The following is a 21555-nucleotide window of genomic DNA, read 5'->3' on the forward strand; positions in this document are numbered from 1 at the left end:
TCACCCGACATAATTCGAATACATTCCATTATCCTCGTTTTAATTTTTGTTGATGTTCATCTTATATCGTCCTTTCAAGACACTATCCATTCCGTTCAACTGCTCTTCCAAGTCCTTTGCTGTCTGACAGAATTACAATTCCATCGGCGAATCTTAAAGTTTTTATTTCTTCTACATGTATTTTAATAACCTACTCCAAATTTTTCTTTTGTTTCCTTTACTGTTTGCTCAATATCACTCGTTTTAAGTCGTCCTCTGGCCAATGACGTCGTTTCTTACATCATCTCCAGCCTCACATAGCACTGACTACGAAATGGGTGGCTTATGAGGATCTGCTTGACAGTCGATCGTACGCAGTGTAGTGGACTGACAAGGCAGCCAGTCCACAGAGACGGGTAGCCGAAAGGGCACACGTACACACACGCCGACTGGCGCGAAGTCTGGAACAGGATACGTGATGAATGTGATAAAGAAAAGAACGTAGCTACTAGAACACTTAACTTTTATATCGTCCTTTGGTATACAGCATTCTTGATGATACAAGTGAGACTCTTTAGATTCATGAAGTAACTAATGGCGCCTTGCTAGGTCGTAGCCATGGACTTAGCTGAAGGCTATTCTAACTGTCTCTCGGCAAATGAGAGAAAGGCTTCGTCAGTGTAGTCGCTAGCAAAGTCGTCGTACAACTGGGGCGAGTGCTAGTACGTCTCTCGAGACCTGCCGTGTGGTGGCGCTCGGTCTGCGATCACTGCCAGTGGCGACACGCGGGTCCGACATGTACTAATGGACCGCGGCCGATTTAAGCTACCACCTAGCAAGTGTGGTGTCTGGCGGTGACACCACACGCAGCATGCCGGGTCTGGTCGCCATGCTGCCACGAGGAAGTTGCCGGAGTGCTTCTGCTCACAGTGTCTGAATTTGGTCTGTATCACTATTTTCTACAACCACACCATGTATACGATGATTTTAGCACAACTCTGTAAACTCAAAATGTTTTAAGAACGAAATCGGTCACAATAAATCTGTAATAAGGCGGATGAGGTGGCTTTAATTAACCAAGAAAATGAGTAACTACAATATATCTACTTATGTATGTGCGGACGGTAATTTATAATCCACTCCTAAAGCTTGCGAGTCTATTACCTCAACCACTGCATCACCTGTCTCGGTTCTGGAGTAAATGTGTATGTACAGGCTTTCATCGCTTCGAGGAGAACAAAATCGACTTCCAGCCCACTCTAACTCTGGGTTAGAGAGCCAGGTTCCATTGCGCACAGTCTCGCCCATACACCAGGCTTTACACAGTATTATGTACTGTATTGTTACCGCGTGCGACTGCTTCTGTCGCAGGTTCGAATCCTGCCTCGGGCATGCATGTGTGTGATGTCCTTAGGCTAGTTAGGTTTAAGTAGTTCTAAGTTCTAGGGGACTGATGACCACAGCAGTTGAGTCCCATAGTGCTCAGAGCCATTTGAACCATTTTTTGTATTGTTACCACAAGTCAGTTGTCAGCAAGCGCACGGATTGTGACGCTTTTGATGCCTAAGTCAACTTGTAACCTCGCTGGTCATGGTCGTCTCCTACAACACCGTTAATTTTTAATGCTGGGTTCCCCCTTTGTGATATTCTTCAGGCACTTGTGCTCATTGCTTTTGAAGAAGTGTTATTTCCGTACACACTCTGTAGCCTTTTGTGTGTGTCAATCGGCTGGTTTCATTTCTTCGTCGACAACTCGATAAGAGCACGTCATTTCTGCTTGCAGTCCATTGTTCACTAGCAACGGCAAAAGATCTCGTGTAGAGGAAACTTGTCTGAATTAGATAGTCGTATATCAGCTAACAAAGAAATCGAGATAATTTCTTCATTACTTTCAACACAACTTCGGTGGCGCAGTGATGTAGCAGACTGCGCGTCTGAAGTTTGTAGGATTTCTGTCTGTCACTCGTTTCTTTTCCCCAAGTAGTGTTTGTCAGTGTGAAAAATGCTGAGATGGACTGCGATTCGGAGTCCACCTCAAACTGTATGTCACCGTACAAATGGTTAGGTGAGTCAGTTTAAAGATCGAAACAAGCCCACCTCGAACAGGACTGCGGCAAGTAGAGCGCAATGGTGTTCAAACTAGCCTTTAGGTTGATCATAGATTTACTTACCTTACAGCACTCGTACGTGCCAACTAGAACTAAGAATTACAGGAAAGAACTGAAACGATTATCACAAGGAAAAAAATGTTCATGATTTCACGGAGAAGCGCGTATCGGCCAACTCCGAATTGCGCGTTACTACGACGAGAGGAGAGCGTGAAGAGGCGAAAGCAACACTGCCTGGGTCTCGCACGCCCAGCAGAAAATCCGCAAGCCTCAATGGCGCCGTTAAAAGTATTCGATGAAACGGAGGGGCGGTAGTGCCCTTTAAGGCTTCGGAAAGTGTCAGAAGCGAAAGGATCGCGGTTCCCCCATATTTCACGGTATCCTTGGCCGTTACGAGCTGCGCTGCAGACGCGGCATCCTTGAGCGCCAATGCCTTCGCACCCCGCCGCTGGCATTCTGGCGCGCTGAGCAATCTCTCACGCTGGAATCACTTTACGTAGTGACGACACGACGTGTCTCGACAGGGTGACAACAGGGAAGTCGAAGCGAACTCTATAAGAAAGCAGGATGCCCTCCACAAAGAGTTATATACCTTGGTATCTAACGATTTTCTCTATTTTAAGGCATGGTGATTTATACACGGTCCAGTCGCAATAATGTGGCTACCGGCTTTGTTCGAAGTCAACATGCAATAACCACTCACAGACGACAGATGGCAGCACTAGTGGCGGAGGAAGCATAAAGTGTGTTGGGGGGATGCGGAAAGCGGTGCAATCGTTCTCGTAATGGAGAAACGCAACAATTTGTCTGACGGCCAAAAGGGCATGATCATTGACTTCGGGCCAAGAGTGGAAGCATTTCCTAAACGGCTAAGTTTGTAAACTGTTCACGTGGCGCCGTGGTTAAAGCATACTGTGTTTGGCAAAATGACGCTCTGCAAACCGGCGTGATTCAGTTGTGTTGCAGCACGGACCGTAGATGACAGGTGTGCGAAGATGTGTATTGGGCGAATAGTGGTGCAACTGTTGAGCAACTAACAGCTCAAACGAACCAAGTCTCTCAACGACCGTTTAACGACCGTTGCTGTGTATGGGCCTCTGCAGCAGGTGCCTGGTTGCTTCATCCACTGACTGCTGTTCTTTGGTGACGAAGGCTAGAATTTTCATGCCAGTGGCGTCCACTGAGTGGCGACAGGTGATCTTTTCAGATGAATCAAGTTTTATGCTCCAACGGACAAATAGTCGATGGCGTTTATGGCCCTGCAACAGTTATTATCGGAAGGATCCAGGCCGGAAGAGAGTGCGTTATGGCCTGGGGAATGTTTTCATGGCATTGCATGGGTGATCTCGTCATTCTAGAAGGCACAGTAGATCAACACAAGGATACGCGTGTCGTTGGGACCGTGTCCGCCACTACATGCAGTTTGTATTTTTCGTCGGTACGATGGTATCTACCAGCAGGATAATACAACGTGTCACACAGCTCGCAATGTAAGTGCGTGGTTTGAAGCGCACCAGGATGAGTCTGCCGTACTCCCCTGGCCACCAGACTCCCTAGATTTAAACTCATTCGAGAATCTGTAAAGCCACTTCGATCGGGCTGTTCGTGCCATGGATCCTTAACAGAGAAACCTAGCCAGCTCGTCATGGCACTGGAGCTGGCATCGTTCCACATCCCTGTCGTTACCTTCCAGAATTTCAATGACACTCTTCCTGCGCATCCCCGCTGCAAAAGGTTTTTCAGGTTTTCGATAGGTTCAAAAATGGCTCTGAGCGCTATGAGACTTAACTTCTGAGGTCATCAGTCCCCTAGAACTTTGAACTACTTAAACCTAACTAACCTAAGGACATCACACACATCCATGCCCGAGGCAGGATTCGAACCTGCGACCGTAGCTGTTCGATAGGTGAGCACATTAATGTGACCGGACTGTGCATTATGTTCGTTGATTAATTTTACATTTGCTGATCTTAAAGTTAGGGATTCGACACCAACGAAGTCTATTTAATGTGATTTTTTTTCTGTCTGTAACGTCCAGAGTAGCGTGGTTCGCCATTTACGTTAGCATACAAGTCCCCATGTAAGATGTAATGGAATGAATAAGCTAATTCCGTGGTGTGATAACATAAAGTACATACCATGATAGTTTTGTGATATTCAAAATAATTCCGGGATGATAAGACGTTAAAACTTTTAATTAATTGTTACTGAATGACAGGTTGTCTTCGTCCCACGCCGGGACAAAAGTCATTCAATAATCTTACGAAATTATACAAGATTTATGAAAACCGAATAAAATCGGTCTTGCACACCAGAAAATACGGCACTGCTTGTCTTCGTCGTATTTGGTGCCAACAGCCTGTTGCCTGTGGCCAACTCCGTCATAACATGTTGCTCCCTCCGTCTGAGCTTCTTCCATAGTTGGCGCTACTTGTTTTACGCAGTTAGTCGTCGCCCCCAGCGACTTACTTCCATTAGCCACTACAGTACGCATCCAAGACGTTCTTCGTTAATCGCTCACTAGTCAGCCTCTAAAATGTTTTGTACTATACATGAGTGCTGCTCATCAGTCCGGGAAGGGCATCAAATGCGACTGATGGAGGAAATAGAGGAAATCCAAAGAAGAGCAGCACATTTTGTTACAGGTTCATTTAGTAAGCGCAAAAACGCCACGGAGCTCAGTCAACTCTAGTGGGAGACGAAACGCTGCAGGAGAGGTGTTCTGCATCGTTGTATGGTCTGCTATTAGAACTGCGAGTGTATACGTTCCTAGAGGAGTCAGTTAAAATATTACTTTCTCCTACGTCTACCTCGCGGAAAGACCATGAAGATAAAATTAAAGTGATTCGAGCCCAGACGGAGGCTTACGAGCAATCGTTCTTTCCGCGAATTACACGCTACTGGACTAAAACAAAAGAGAAGTGACAGTGGCACACAAAGTAGCCTCTGCCATACACCGCAAGGTTACATGCCGAGTATAGATGTATATGTAGACACATTTCATTACTTGCAGTACCTCAGTTGAACAAGGATCGGAAAGGAAAGCAGTCATGTGCGTTACCATTACAAAAATCCCGACAACTGTTATAATTTAAGAAATAATGGGAAACCTAACGCTGGATGTGAACACTGGTCCTCCCAAAAGCTAGTCTACTTGACATTTCATCACCGTGCTCAGCGTGTCCCCCGCTGTTATCATGATTGTTGCGCTTTGTCTGGACAAACATCTCTTTTCACGGATCAGTGGGAGCCAATGCGGCGCGTTAATAGGATTTTTACCCAATTCCATTTCCATATGGAGTGCTGGAAGGATGCCGGCTTAAATGCCTCTGTGCACGCTATAATTAATCTTGTCTTCGGGTCCCCTGTGGGACGGATAGGTAGAGAGCTGAAGTTCTCACTTAATAATGGCACTTGAAACTTTGACTGTCGGCCTTGTTGGGGTAGTTGACTTACTTAAGGTGGACAAAATAGAACTATTCCATTCTCCTTAAGATAGGCAACCCAAATTACGTCGTCTGCATTTGAGGCTGATGATGTATATTTGGTTGCCTATCCATGAACCATGGACCTTGCCGTTGGTGGGGAGGCTTGCGTGCCTCAGCGATACAGATAGCCGTACCGTAGGTACAACCATAACGGAGGGGTATCTGTTGTGAGGCCAGACAAACGTGTGGTTCCTGAAGAGGGGCAGCAGCGTTTTCAGTAGTTGCAAGGGCAACAGTCCGGATGATTGACTGATCTGGCCTTGTAACAATAACCAAAACGGCCTTGCTGTGCTGGTACTGCGAACGGCTGAAAGCAAGGGGAAACTACGGCCGTAATTTTTCCCGAGGGCATGCAGCTTTACTGTATGATTAAATGATGATGGCGTCCTATTGGGTAAAATATTCCGGAGGTAAAATAGTCCCCCATTCGGATCTCCGGGCGGGGACTACTCAAGAGGATGTCGTTATCAGGAGAAAGAAAACTGGCGTTCTACGGATCGGAGCGTGGAATGTCAGGTCCCTTAATCGGGTAGGTAGGTTAGAAAATTTGAAAAGGGAAATTGATAGGTTAAAGTTAGATATAGTGGGAATTAGTGAAGTTCGGTGGCATGAGGAACAAGACTTCTGGTCAGGTGACTACAGGGTTATAAACACAAAGTCAAATAGGGGTAATGCAGGAGTAGGTTTAATAATGAATAGGAAAATAGGAACGCGGGTAAGCTACTAAAAACAGCTTAGTGAACGCATTATTGTGGCTAAGATAGATACGAAGCCCACACCTACTACAGTAGTACAAGTTTATATGCCAACTAGCTCTGCAGATGACGAAGAAATTGAAGAAATGTATGATGAAATAAAAGAAATTATTCAGATAGTGAAGGCAGACGAAAATTTAATAGTCATGGGTGACTGGAATTCGAGTGTAGGAAAAGGGAGAGAAGGAAACGTAGTAGGTGAATATGGATTGGGGCTAAGAAATGAAAGAGGAAGCCGCCTGGTAGAATTTTGCACAGAGCACAACTTAATCATAGCTAATACTTGGTTTGAGAATCATGAAAGAAGGTTGTATACATGGAAGAACCCTGGAGATACTAAAAGATATCAGATAGATTATATAATGGTAAGACAGAGATTTAGGAACCAGGTTTTAAATTGTAAGACATTTCCAGGGGCAGATGTGGACTCTGACCACAATCTATTGGTTATGACCTGTAGATTAAAACTGAAGAAACTGCAAAAAGGTGGGAATTTAAGGAGATGGGACCTGGATAAACTGAAAGAACCAGAGGTTGAACAGAGTTTCAGGGAGAGCATAAGGGAACAATTGACAGGAATGGGGGAAGAAATACAGTAGAAGAAGAATGGGTAGCTTTGAGGGATGAAGTAGTGAAGGCAGCAGAGGATCAAATAGGTAAAAAGACGAGGGCTAGTAGAAATCCTTGGGTAACAGAAGAAATATTGAATTTAATTGATGAAAGGAGAAAATATAAAAATGCAGTAAATGAAGCAGGCAAAAAGGAATACAAACGTCTCAAAAATGAGATCGACAGGAAGTGCAAAATGGCTAAGCAGGGATGGCTAGAGGACAAATGTAAGGATGTAGAGGCTTATCTTACTAGGGGTAAGATAGATACTGCCTACAGGAAAATTAAAGAGATCTTTGGAGATAAGAGAACCACTTGTATGAATATCAAGAGCTCAGATGGAAACCCAGTTCTAAGCAAAGAAGGGAAAGCAGAAAGGTGGAAGGATTATATAGAGGGTCTATACAAGGGCGATGTGCTTGAGGACAATATTATGGAAATGGAAGAGGATGTAGATGAAGATGAAATGGGAGATACGATACTGCGTGAAGAGTTTGACAGAGCACTGAAAGACCTGAATCGAAACAAGGCCCCCGGAGTAGACAACATACCATTGGATCTACTGACGGCCTTGGGAGAGCCAGTCCTGACAAAACACTACCATCTGGTGAGCAAGATGTATGAAACAGGCGAAATACCCTCAGACTTCAAGAAGAATATAATAATTCCAATCCCAAAGAAAGCAGGTGTTGACAGATGTGAAAATTACCGAACTATCAGTTTAATAAGCCACGGCTGCAAAATACTAAAGGGAATTCTTTACAGACGAATGGAAAAACTAGTAGAAGCCGACCTCGGGGAAGATCAGTTTGCATTCCGTAGAAATACTGGAACACGTGAGGCAATACTGACCTTACGACTTATCTTAGAAGAAAGATTAAGGAAAGGCAAACCTACGTTTCTAGCATTTGTAGACTTAGAGAAAGCTTTTGACAATGTTAACTGGAATACTCACTTTCAAATTCTAAAGGTGGCAGGGGTAAAATACAGGGAGCGAAAGGCTATTTACAATTTGTACAGAAACCAGATGGCAGTTATAAGAGTCGAGGGGCATGAAAGGGAAGCAGTGGTTGGGAAAGGAGTGAGACAGGGTTGTAGCCTCTCCCCGATGTTATTCAATCTGTATATTGAGCAAGCAGTAAAGGAAACAAAAGAAAAATTCGGAGTAGGTATTAAAATCCATGGAGAAGAAATAAAAACTTTGAGGTTTGCCGATGACATTGTAATTCTGTCAGAGACAGCAAAGGACTTGGAAGAGCAGTTGAACGGAATGGATGGTGTCTTGAAGGGAGGATATAAGATGAACATCAACAAAAGCAAAACGAGGATAATGGAATGTAGTCGAATTAAGTCGGGTGATGTTGAGGGTATTAGATTAGGAAATGAGACACTTAGAGTAGCAAAGGACTTTTGCTATTTTGCGAGCAAAATAACTGATGATGGTCGAAGTAGAGAGGATATAAAATGTAGACTGGCAATGGCAAGGAAAGCGTTTCTGAAGAAGAGAAATTTGTTAACATCGAGTATAGATTTAAGTGTCAGGAAGTCATTTCTGAAAGTATTTGTATGGAGTGTAGCCATGTATGGAAGTGAAACATGGACGGTAAATAGTTTGGACAAGAAGAGAATAGAAGCTTTCGAAATGTGGTGCTACAGAAGAATGCTGAAGATTAGATGGGTAGATCACATAAATAATGAGGAGGTACTGGATAGGATTGGGGAGAAGAGGAGTTTGTGGCACAAGTTGACCAGAAGAAGGGATCGGTTGGGAGGACATGCTCTGAGGCATCAAGGGATCACCAATGTAGTATTGGAGGGCAGCATGGAGGGTAAAAATCGTAGGGGGAGACCAAGAGATGAATACACTAAGCAGATTCAGAAGGATGTAGGTTGCAGTAGGTACTGGGAGATGAAGAAGCTTGCACAGGATAGAGTAGCATGGAGAGCTGCATCAGACCAGTCTCAGGACTGAAGACCACAACAACAACAACATCTTAAGGTGAATGAAATATTTTCCGGGCCCTTTTTATTTTACTCGCACTGTATCTTGAAGCGAGTCCCAGTCATGTTTATCATCATTTTCGTGACCCTTCCCCGTGAGTCAAGCAAACTTGCGACTATTTTTACAGTTTCTCCCGGCGTATTTGTTGATAGAACAGTCCACAGGTGTACTGCCGGTTCACGGTGTCCAAGGAGCACAATATTTCGGCGATCAAACACGCCGCCATCGTCAGGTGCGCTGACGAACTGAGCTCCTGACGGTGCGCGGCTGACAAATATCCCCCGCCCCCGCGAGCCGGCTACCCTCTTCGCGACCGCCGACGAGCGGCCGTGGGCGCGGACCGCGGACTGAGTGGCTCGGGGTTGGAAGGGATACAAACCAGCCGCGCTCCCTCAGGAGCCCAGTTCGTCAGCGCACCCGACGATGGCGACATGTTTGATCGCCGAAATATTGGGCCCCTTGCACACTGAACCGGCAGTATACCCGTGGACTGTTCGATCAAGCTTATGACTGTTCGTGTTGCACTTCTACGTTCAATCTCCCGTGTTAGTCCTATTTAGTACTGGACCCAGACACATGACCGTTGCCAGGCACTATCAAGAGGTCTGCACAATATGTAAGTAGATTGTATTCTGAATGGCTCACACGACATTTTTGCAAGCAATCTTCTTTTTAGACTTACTCCACTTTTCCAGGATGGTAAGAAGGAACTGATGCCGCCACCTGCTTGTCCCACGAGTGAACCTTTGTGATCGTTCCATTTCAAATTCCCGAAAAGTGCTACACCCAGTTGTTTCTATGAGTTGGCTTATCCCAGTTAATGACTCGTTGATATTAGAGTTGCAGCAGACTTCGATTCTGTGTCTTCTGAAACATCAGTTTCGTATTTATGAACATTTAAATGAAGTTACTAGTCTATGGACCCCTTTGAAATCTTATCCAAATCTGACTGAATATTTGTGAAGTAATACATTACAAATGAATCATCTAGTAATTGTCTTAGTTCGTTACAATTGTCTGCCACGTCATTACTTTATACAACAACAACAGCAAGGTCCCAGAACACTTTCCTGCGGCACATTTGTATCTTCTAATCTCTACCTTCTCAGGAAAGAAGTAAGTGTTTGTTCAAATTTGTTTTCATTTGCTTGGAATATAGGCTGTGTATAATAGCCATGGTGATCCAAAATGTTTCAGGTGAGAAACGGGTTCATTTATTTATCGCAATGGAATTAAATGGCCCGGTGGCTCTCCATGCACGGAAACAACAGTTTCTGTAGTAAGAAATCTTCAGTGCAGTCACATATTTCGTTCCATAATCATAACAAACGTTAATAAGCCAACCCCTAAGGCTCGTGTGTTGTTGTCCTCAGTTCGAAGACTGGATTGATGTAGCTCTCCCAATTAGACTATTCTGTGCGAGTTTCTTCATGTCTGCGTAAATACGACAACCTACATTCACTTGAACCTGATAATAGTAGTAAATCGTTGGTCTGTCTGTATATTTTTATCCTCCACATTTCCCTCCAATACCAAACTGACTATTGCTTGATGCTTTAGGATGTTTAATATCAACTGATAACTTTTTTTATTCAAGTTGTGGCATAAATTTAGTTTTTCCCCAATTCGATACGGTATATTCTCATTAGTTACCCAATATAATCTTCTGCATTCTCCTGTAGCACCTTATATCAAAGGTATATGTTTTCTTCGTTTTTGAACTGTTTATCGTTCAAGTTTCGCTACCACACTAGACTTCAGTCTAGCGAAATACAACGTCCATTCAATGAATAACCGGAAAAATTGTATAAAAAGCACGAAAGTTTGACGAAGTTTGTGCGTCTTTGCTATATTTGTTGGTGCCCTAAAACTATTATCAGATCGAGTTGGACCGCCTGCTCCACGAACAGGACACCAGGGATCAGAGAAACAAGATAGCGAGATCCTTGCAGGTTTGCACTAACGTGGAACTGTGTCGTTGGACTTCTGTTAGCTGAAGGGTTGAAAGCAATCGACGTTCACCGTCGGATGGCAGTGCAATACAGTTAAACTTGTGTTAGTCGAACACAAGTGTAAGAGTGGGCAGATAAGTTCAAGTGTTACAAGTTTTGAGGATTCGCCACGCCCAGGACGCTTTGCCTTTCAGTCATGGAGAACAACATTGCGAGAGTTGATGAGATATTACGGGGAAATAGGCGTATCGTGATACTGCAACAGCGATGAACACTAGTACTGGATTAGCCACCATATTCTTCGCCACGTACTGATGTTCAAGGAAGTCTGTGGGAGATGAGTTCCGAAACATTGGACATCAGAAATGAAAGAAAGGTGCATGGATGTGTGCAGGGAGACCTGAAATTCGTTCTGCTTGCCCCTCCCCTGCATTCCCCGGATCAGGCACCTTCGGATCGTCACATTTTTAAACTACTGAAAGAAGCTCTTAGTGGCTCAAAATTTCTAAGTGCATTTCTTGCTATTGGCTGTCTGCATTTTATATCCTCTTTGCTCCTGCCATCGTCTCATATTTTGCTGGCAAAATACAGAAAACAAACTCACCTACTACTTCTAGTATCTCGTTAACAGTTCTTCTTGCTTTAAAAAAAAAATGCGAATGTGCCATTTGAGGGCCACGTTCCAATTTAAATTCTTCATACTTTTCTTTTCTTCCAGTGTGCCTTCATCTGTTCACTATATTTCTTCTTTATGCCTTCAGGTCATTTTGATCCAGTCTTTTTAGCTACCCTGCTTTGGAATCCTTCCACTTTCAATACTTTTTCCGGAGGGCTTCTCTGTTGTTTATATCTTCCATTTTTATATTGTTTCTTTGTATATCCTCTTTTACTTCGTTGGCCCAGCTTGTTGTGGACTTCTTACGCCACAAATATATGAAAATCTTTTTAGTTAATCTATTGTCTTGCTTTCTAAATAGATGTCAAAAGAACATAAGTCTCCTCTCTCTCATTATGTTTGCAATATCTATTATGTTGTGGTTTATTTAAGCGTAATTTTGTAATTTCCAACCTTCTGCTGTGTTTTGTGGTCCTAATATTTTTCTTATAATTTGCCTTTCTAGTATTTCTAATTTATCTAAATTATAGTTTTAATGGCAGGCTTTTGCTAGCGTATAGGTATTCTGGCTTCACTACTGTGTTGTAATCCCTGATTTTTGCATTGGCATCTTTTATTGCAGATGTTTTTGATGATTCCATATGGTTTCCACATTTCCTCTTCTAAAGACTTTTCCAAAGCACTTTCTTGGATTATCTCCTCTTGATATTTGAATTTTCGTACCATCTCTATTTGGTCAGTATCTGTTTTCTAAAATTTTGGAACATCCTTATCGTTCCTTACAAATTTTGTTTTTTCTGCAAAAATTCTAAAGCCAGTTCTGCTGGCTGTTTCTTTCAGGAGATTTATCTGAGTTATAGCAGATGCCACATTTTCGGGAAGTACACCAAAATCATTTGCAAATGCAAGACAGTTGATTTCGATGTTTTTGTTTCCTCTTCCTAACTTTAAATGTGAGATGTTGAGTTCAATAAGTTTTTTGTTCCAAATTCTTACTGTTTTCTGTAACACGCTATTAAAGATAATTGGGGATAGGCCGTCACCTGGTCGTACGCCTGTTTTCATTTTGAAAGGGTGTGAAATTTTTCCCATAAATTTCACTGTACACACTGTTTCTGTAAGTGTTTCACTGATTAGGTTTGCCAGTTTAGACATTATGCCGAATTATCGAATTATTTTGCTTTACTTTTGTTGATTTTCGTCTTACAGCCAACATGCCGTTCATTCCGTTCAGCTGCTCTTCCATGTCGTTAGCTGACTCTGACAGAATTGTAATGGCATTGACAACCGTCAGACTTTTTATTTCTTCTCCTTTATTATATCAAGGGTGATTTTGAGGAGGAGTGGAGACTGCACGGAAGAAAACATGCCACCCTTCACACACACACATACACACACATACACATACGAAGTATTGTACAGGGGAAGAACAGTAACCTGTAGTCTCCGTGTGACAGGTGCGTACCTCCCGCGCATCTGGCGGCTGCCGGTGCCTCAGACAACGGCAGAACCGTTGTACGAAATGACCCGCTGAGGCACGAACTGTCAACTTCCGGGAAAAGCCCGCCGTTGTCCTCTAGTGGAACAAATAGGGCGCAGCGGGACGGCGGGCGTCCTTTGGAAAGCGCGTCGCGCCGAATGGGACACCCGGCGAGTGTGACGAAGCGCGCCCGGCGGCCGCTGCCTGCGATCCGACACGGCGGCCCCACTGTTCGCCCCCAGCTGCCAGGCGCCCCGGGCCGTTCGCGGCGGCTCTTTTCTGGAGCGCGGCTACAGTTCTCACACAGCGCAGGGGCTGTCTTCAGGTGTGATCGTATTTATCTGGTAGGAGCAGCCTCGCAACCAGTGTAACGCTCGGCATTTTACGACGCTGCTTAGGGTCTGTTTCACACCTATGCGGTTCCATTCCGTTCGGTTCGTTTTCGCTTCTTTTTCGGTCGCTGCCGACAAGTTTCAGACAGTCCTTCAGTTTCTGTTTAAGTGAGTTTGGAATAGCAGAGAAACTCATCAATCTGATAAAGATCTGTCTGAACGAAACACGTGCAAAGGTGAAGATGGGAAATCGCGTATCTGAGGAGTTTGAAATTGTGACAGGACTCAGGCAAGGAGATGGGTTGTCCCCTATCCTGTTCAACTTCGCCATCGAGAAGATCGTACGCGAGACCTTCCAAGAGAACGAAGGGATTGAAATCGAAGGAATGGGACTGGCATACTTAGCCTATGCAGAGGACATCTGTTTACTCTCTAGGTCGGAAGAGGAGTTGGAGCAAATGACCAAAGCACTAAAGGAGGCTGCCAGCAAATTTGGGCTAAACATAAACGAAGCCAAGACAGAGTACCTCATTATGACGCATGGTCATTGTCAGACTGCTGATCATCTACAATCACTGCAGGTTGGGGACCAGTCCTACAAGAGAGTGCAAGAATTCAAATACCTAAGGGCACTTTTCACTGAGAACTCGTCATGTGAAGCAGAGGTCAATGCCAGAATACAAGCAGGAAACCGATATTACCACAGCGTAGCACAACTGCTTCGGTGCAGCTATCTCTCCAGACAGTTGAAGATTCGACTATACAAAACCCTGATCCAGCCTGTTCTTCTATATGGCTGTGAGACATGGAGTATCCGGAAACAGGACTTCCATAAGCTGCTTGTTTTCGAGAGAAAAGTGCTTCGGAAGATCTTCGATCCGGTTCTGGATGCAGATACAGGGGAATGGAGGATCAGATACAACCAAGAGCTTGAGGAACTATACCAGCAGCCCAACATAGCAGGAACTGTCAAAGCCAAACGAATGCAGTAGGCCGTCCATTTGGCCCGGATGGAGGATCACAGAAGGCCCCGGAAGCTCCTAGATTTCACACCTACAGGAAAGAGACCGCCAGGGAAACCCAAGAAGCGTTGGAGGGATGGACTCCATGAAGATTTAAACCAAGTGTCAATAGATGTGAACGGATGGCGGATACCAGCAATAGACAGAATACAGTGGAGGAGGAAACTTGTAGATGCGTGCGGTCCACTGGGCCTGATCACGTAGTAGTAGCAGTAGTAGTAGTAGTTTGACTGGATTGTACAACTCTACGGAAGCGAAACGTGGACGATAAACAGTTCAGACAGGAACAGAATAAAAGTATTCTATATGTGGTGCTACAGAAGAATGCTGAAGACTGGATGGCTAGATCGCGTGACTAATGAGGAGGTACTGAGTAGGAGGGTTGGGGAGAAGAGAAATTTGTAGCATAAAAGTAGGGATCGGTTGATAGGACACATTCTGAGACGTCAAGGAACCGTGAATTTAGTGTTGTAGAAAACTGTGGGAGGTTAAAACGGCAGAGGGAGTTCAGGAGACGAGTACGGTAAATAGGGTCAAAATGGATGAGGGTTGCAGTAGCTATTAGGAGATGAAGAGGCTTGCACAGGATAGAGTAGCGTGGAGAGATGCATCAAACCAGTCTTCTGACTGAAGACCACAACAACAACAACACTCATCAGTTTACTTGGAACAGGACTGGAAATTAATACTGAAAAATCCAAATATCTTGACCTCTCAACGGCAAATTAATGAGCACATGTAATGTTTGTTCCCTGATGGTGATGCTGTCTTTACAATACGACAGGGGTCCTATTCACACAGCTGGCATCGTCCAAAACTCATTTAGTGTGCACGAGGATGACATGTCGCATCTACCTTGGCCATCACAGACACCAGACCTCAATGTATTGAGTGTTTGTGGTGTACTTTCGAGAGAAGGGTGCATGATCGTTATACACCTCCATCATCGGTACCTGCACTTGCCACTATTTTGCGTGAAAGTGGTATAAGATTCCCTTGAAAAGCATACAACGCCTATACTTGTCCATCTCGACATGACTGGAAGCTGTTTTTCAATACCAACGGTTTTCGTGCACCGTATTTGGCACGGTAATGTGTTTTTGGTGTTTCCATATTTTTGTCCGTCCCTTGTAGATGGGGCTGATTTCACGCGACTTTGTACAACCACTCTCCGCAGTGCTCAACAGTGCTTGTCCATCAGTACTTACCGTCTGCCTACTCTTGATTTAGCTGTGGGTGTTGCTTCGCATTTTCATTTCACACTTACATCAACAACACACGCCGGATGTTGTGACCGAGCGGATCTAGGCGCTTCAGTCCGGAACCGCGCTGCTAGTTCTAGGGGACTGATGACCTCAGAAGTTAAGTCCCATAGTGCTCAGAGCCATTTGAACCATTTTTCACCAACACGCGACTTGGGCAGCTTTAGAAGGTTTTAAATGTCCCTGATGGATTTGTTACTCAGCTGTCATGCAATGACTAATCCGCGTTCGAAGTCACTCAGCTAGCCTGTGTGACCCATTCTGCTGTTACTTCGTCTCTGCCCCTCGTCTCCCTTTACACTGGCGGGTTGACCTCTCCTGACATCTAGTGGCCAATTTCGAGCTACATAGAGGTATCCGGATTCTCTTCACCGGACAACGCGAAATGAATGTGCCATTCACATCGTGGAACTAGCACAGTGATTTTAGTTCCGCATTACTAAATGCCTGTTGTTCTAAATGATGCATAATAATCTCAACTTTATCTTGATGTTCAGGGTCCTCGTCCTTCAAGAGAAGGGGAAAAGCATGTATAGTACGTAAACACTCTGCAGTAATATACTGTTACTGTAATAAACGCAGAGATAGTGAACACACACTTTGTGCCGCAGGTGCGAGCAGCGCCGACGAGTCGGACACGGAGTCGGAGCCGGGCATCCCACTGAAGCGCAAGCAGCGGCGGTCGCGGACCACGTTCTCTGGAGACCAGCTCGAGACGCTGGAGCGCGCCTTCCAGCGCACGCAGTACCCGGATGTTTACACCCGCGAGGAGCTCGCGCAGAAGTAAGTGGCATTCGGTAGAAAAATTTTTAAGCAACTTTTATAAGCTCATCAATAGGAGGACCTGTATTTGTCGTTCTGCATGACTGGAGGTGGCGTATTGCTTGACCGAAACTTAGTGACATACAGCTTTTACTCCAAATCCCGAGTTTTTAAAAATATTTTAAAGTTGTACATCATCGCCCGTTTCATATAATATTATGTATCAGGTGCTGATAGGCGTGAATATTACCGAACTATCAGTTTAATAAGTAATGGTTGCAAATTCTGGCAAGAATTATTTACAGAGGAGTGGAGAGAGACCGACCTTGGAGAAGGTCAGTTTGTGTTCTGGAGAAATCATAAAAAACACGAGGCAATAGGTTTGAGAAAGCTTTTGATAATGTTGACTGGAATATTATCTTCGAAATTCTTATGGTAGCAGGGGGTAAAACACAGCGAAAGGTTATATTCAGGTACCAGAATAAAAGGTTTTTTTTTTTTTGCATAAAACGTGTACTGGAACCAGACAACAGTTACAACAAACGGAGGAGATGAAAGGGAAGAAGTAGTGCGTAGGGAATGAGACAGGCTTGTAGCCTGTTCCTGATGTTATTCAATCTGTGCACTGAACAAGCAGTAAAGGAACTCACGAAATTACGGAGAAGGAATTAAAGATCAGGGAGAGGAAATAAAAGCTTGGAGTTTAGCCGATTACATTGTAATTTGGTCAGACACGAAATAACTTGAAAGTTCAGTTCAACGCAGTCGACAGTGTCAGTGTCTTGAAAGGAGGATATAAGATGAATAGCAACAAAATCAAAGTAAAGGCAATGGTATGTACTCGAATTAAATCAGGCAATGTTGAGTGAACTGGATCAGGAAATGAACCACTAAAAGTAATAGATGAGTTTTGCCATTTGTGCATTAAAAAAACTGATCATGGCTGAAGTTCAGAGGCTGCTAATGGCAAGAAAAACGTCTCTGAAGAAGAGAAAATCGTTAACATGAAAAATATATTTAAGCGTTACGACGTTGTTCTGAATGAATATGTCTAAATTATTGCCTCGTACAGAAGGGAAATTTGGGCGATAAGCAGTTCAGACATGAAGAGAAGCTTTTTGAAGGCGATGCTGAAGATTTTTTGGCACAACGTGACTAAAAGAAAGGCTCAGTTGATAGAACACAGTCTGAGACATCAAGGCATCGTCAGTTTGGTATTGGAGCTGACTGTGGGGGTTTGAAACTGCAGAGGGACTTCAGGAGACGATTACAGTAAACAGGATCAAAATGGATCAGGGTTGCAGTAGTTATTCGTAGATGAAGAGGCTTGCACATGATAGAGTAGCGTGGAGAGCCGCATCAAACCAATCTTCGGACTGATGACCGCAACAACTCACTAGCTTACTTGGAACAGGGCTGGGAATTAGTAGTGATAAAATCAAATATCTTGACGTCTCACGGAAAACTACTGTAGCACATATAGTAAGAAAACTTTGAAAAAATGGTTGAGTTCACTTACCTAGGAACCATTTTGACTGCACACAACAATGTCAAAGAAGGAGTAGGTGGAAGAATACAACTGCTGGACATAGAACGAAACAAACATATATCAACAAATTCAAAAAGACCCATAAGCTAAACCTGTTCAAACGTACGTTTGTGAGACACTGAACACTAACAAAATTAGAGTAAGGGAAACCAAAGAATCCTTAAAAGAGAAAATTGAAGAGAGATATTTGGAGAAAATAAAACCACAGCAGGATGGAAAAAAATTAGCAAACACATAAAGTCTACAATTTATTTAGAGAGCCACATAAATATCCAAAATTAAAGCAAGGGAACTCCGTCAGTTTGGACACTATATGATCTCTGCAAGAAACGAAAGTTCCCAAAGTATGTCCAGGACGGAGACCTCTCGGAAGAACTAGTCTACGTCTCTCTGACAACATCAGAGAAGATTCAAAAATCCTATTCCGGAATTAAATACGTAGACGGATCTACGCAGGAAAGTTCTGCAAGATCAGTAGTGAAAAGGAAAGAAGAAAGATTATGGTTTAACATTCCTTGGACAACGAAGTCATTAAAGACGGAGCACAAGTTCGGACTGGGGAAGGAAAACGACCGTGTCCTGTTAAAGGAACCACCCGCCATTTGCCTTGAGCTATTTAGGGAAATCACAGAAAATCTATATCTGGATGACCGGACTGGGAAATCAATAGTCAAGAAAATTTGTAGTCTGCAAAGATTGTTAATAGTAATGATAATCTTACAATAAATTTGCAATCCTTCACTTATGAGCTTTATTATATGCTAGATAACTTTACGGCAGTGATCGAGTACCTATGTCGAGCACGGCGGAAGCCTGTTTGACATCATGAAATACATTACTGATTCGGGCAATCAGCTCACAATATTGACAGCTCCCACCCAGAAAAGGAAAAAAAAAAATTAAGTGGTTTTAAATCAGGCGAAACGCTGAGCAGACGACCGGCCTACTTGACCTATCCAATGTTATCAGTGAGCTGAGCTTGATATATGCTCTATCGTTCTGGAATCAAAGATTGGTTCTCACATCAAATGTTAATGGGCCCAATATATCCCCAAGTGTAGTATGCGGAAATTGAAGAGATGCTGTTGTATTTAAGCATGATGGCAGAGATGCTACTCGACTGTTCACGGGAAATCTTTTCTGGTGATATATAACAGCAACCACATATCGCAGATGTGACTAAACAGACTGACTAAAGAACCAGCACACATGAAACAGGCTTCATCTGTGGAAAGACTCGCTTATTGTGGAAGCTGAACGCGCATTACTGGCACTGTTACCTCAAAAACAGGTGTTCTCATATGAAACATGCAACACTCACATGCTTCGGCAGAAGTATCAAGGCGTGGTCTGCTGGAGGTACCGAAACACATCAACAACCAATAACGAATTGGTTACATTATATGACCAGTCCGCTTCATACATGCGTTTAACATAAAAACTAGAGGTTAAAAATAGGACGTTTCTTGACAAAATATGGGTTAGTAAGTGATTTACCGTTCCCCAAAGTTTGCTAGAGAGATTCTGGAGCTCTCTATGTACAAACTGTAATATAAGGGCTGAGTCCTAAATGAGGAAAAGTAATCCGAGGATTGGATGCTGGTACGTATAACCAGTCAAGATCAGTTGACTTGTTTTCTTCCTGAAGTTATTGTTTTACAAAGTAACGAAAACAGGTAACAGTTTAACAAGGCGCTGAGTAGCCTCTAGCTCCAGAAATGTTATTATATCACAGATATACCACATAACCCACCAAGTCATGATTTGTATAAACCAACACTGGGAAGATATCCAAAAATAAACTACTTATCAGAAATCGCATGTGCACTTGTGAAGCAAACTCTGACGATATTGTACATCAGCTCACGTGAAGTTTGAGCTGTAAGCGGAAAGACTGGCCAGCATAGACTACCACAACACACTTTACAGTTCTGTTGCTCTTTCCTCCTGGCTTTTGTTGGCACGCGCGCAAACAGAAAAATTGAAACTTCCTGGCTGATTAAAACTGTGTGCCGGACCGAAACTCGAACTCGGGACTATTGGTTTTCGCGGGCAAGTGCTCTACCATCTGAGCTACCGAAGCACGACTCACGACCCATCCTCACAGGCGTAATTCCGCCATTACCTCTTCTCCCGTCTTCCAAACTTCACAGAAGCTCTTCTGCAAACCTTGCAGAACTAGCACACCTGGAGGAAAGGATATTGCGAAGACATGGTCTCGCCACAGCCTGCGGGATGTTTCCAGAATGAAATTTTCACTCTGCAGCGGAGAGTGCGCTGACATTAAACTTCCTGGCAGATCAGAACTTTGTGCCGGACCGGGACTTGAACTCAGGACCTTTGCCTTTCGCGGGCAAGGGCAAAGGTCCCGAAAGGCAAAGGGCCCGAGTTAGAGTCTCGGTCTGGCACACAGTTTTAATCTGCCAGGAAGTTTCATATCAGCGCACGCCCGACTGCAGAGTGAAAATTTCATTCTGCACACAAAAGTTCCCCGTACAATTCTATACTTCATGAAATTCAGTTGCACTGCCCTTGAACGACACAGAAAAAAGGAAAAAATATTTTAATTTTAGTCGTTCAGCGAGTGAATGCTACTGTACACAGAATAGTATTCATTATTTATGATTAAACAACGGCTATAAAATCGACACCTCTTCACACTGTTTATCAGTAAGGAATAGTACTTTGATGCTAGTGTTGTAGTAGGATTAAGAAGTATACACTGTAATGAACTGAAACTTACATATTCTTTGTCGTTCTTCAGGACGAAGCTGACAGAGGCTCGGGTGCAGGTGTGGTTCAGCAACCGGAGAGCACGCCTCCGCAAACAGCTGAACAGCCAGCAGCTGAACGCCTTCAACTCCATGTCGCTACAACCGGCATTCCCCACGCAGTACGATCCCACAGCCAACTTCAATGCACAGGGTGAGTGAGGCTGAGATACTGACAGTTTTATTACAAGGATCAAGAGAAAAGAACAGGACTGTCATGAGCGTGGGAAAAAGTCCCTTTACTATAGTCAGCAATGCTTCAGAGCGTTTGATTTACTGTTCTTCGTCCTACATGCCGATTAAATGCCAAGCGGGTGTATTAGTTTCGCATGAGTTGCTGTGAGGTGTCCGTGTGCAGCTTTATGTTGTGTTTGTATTGTGCTGTGCTAATGCACAGGAAGGAAGTCGGGATAGATAGCTACGACGGTGGCTTATAACATAAAACAGCCAACCTGCTCCTCTTAAGAAGCTTGTGAGAGGACTCTACAACAACAGATCCGAGCGGAGGAATTTAAAATAGGTCGTAATCACACAATCTCTCAGCTGACACAACTTTAGTGGTTTTGTGACATTGATAATTATGGTGGGGTGCTCATCTGGTGTGGTTTTCCGAAACATCATACAAAAACTGGTGTTTGTATTGTGCTGTGCTAATGCACAGGAAGGAAGTCGGGATAGATAGCTACGACGGTGGCTTATAACGTAAAACAGCCAACCTGCTCCTCTTAAGAAGCTTGTGAGAGGACTCTACAACAACAGATCCGAGCGGAGGAATTTAAAATAGGTCGTAATCACACAATCTCTCAGCTGACACAACTTTAGTGGTTTCGTGACATTGATAATTATGGTGGGGTGCTCATCTGGTGTG

The 21555-nt window shown here is 43.8% G+C and overlaps 1 protein-coding gene across 1 annotated transcript in view; it reads left to right on the forward strand.

Moving 5' to 3' along the window:
- LOC126235383 (protein gooseberry-like) overlaps positions 1-21555 on the forward strand; it is a 257204-nt gene that overhangs the window by 180618 nt on the left and 55031 nt on the right. Inside the window, exons 4-5 of the mRNA XM_049944106.1 lie at positions 16217-16388; positions 20681-20841. Coding sequence (XP_049800063.1) covers positions 16217-16388; positions 20681-20841 — 333 coding nt within the window. The remainder of the gene's footprint in view (positions 1-16216; positions 16389-20680; positions 20842-21555) is intronic.

This window comes from Schistocerca nitens, chromosome 2 (assembly GCF_023898315.1).
Source record: "Schistocerca nitens isolate TAMUIC-IGC-003100 chromosome 2, iqSchNite1.1, whole genome shotgun sequence".
NCBI classification, from domain to species: Eukaryota; Metazoa; Arthropoda; class Insecta; order Orthoptera; family Acrididae; genus Schistocerca; species Schistocerca nitens.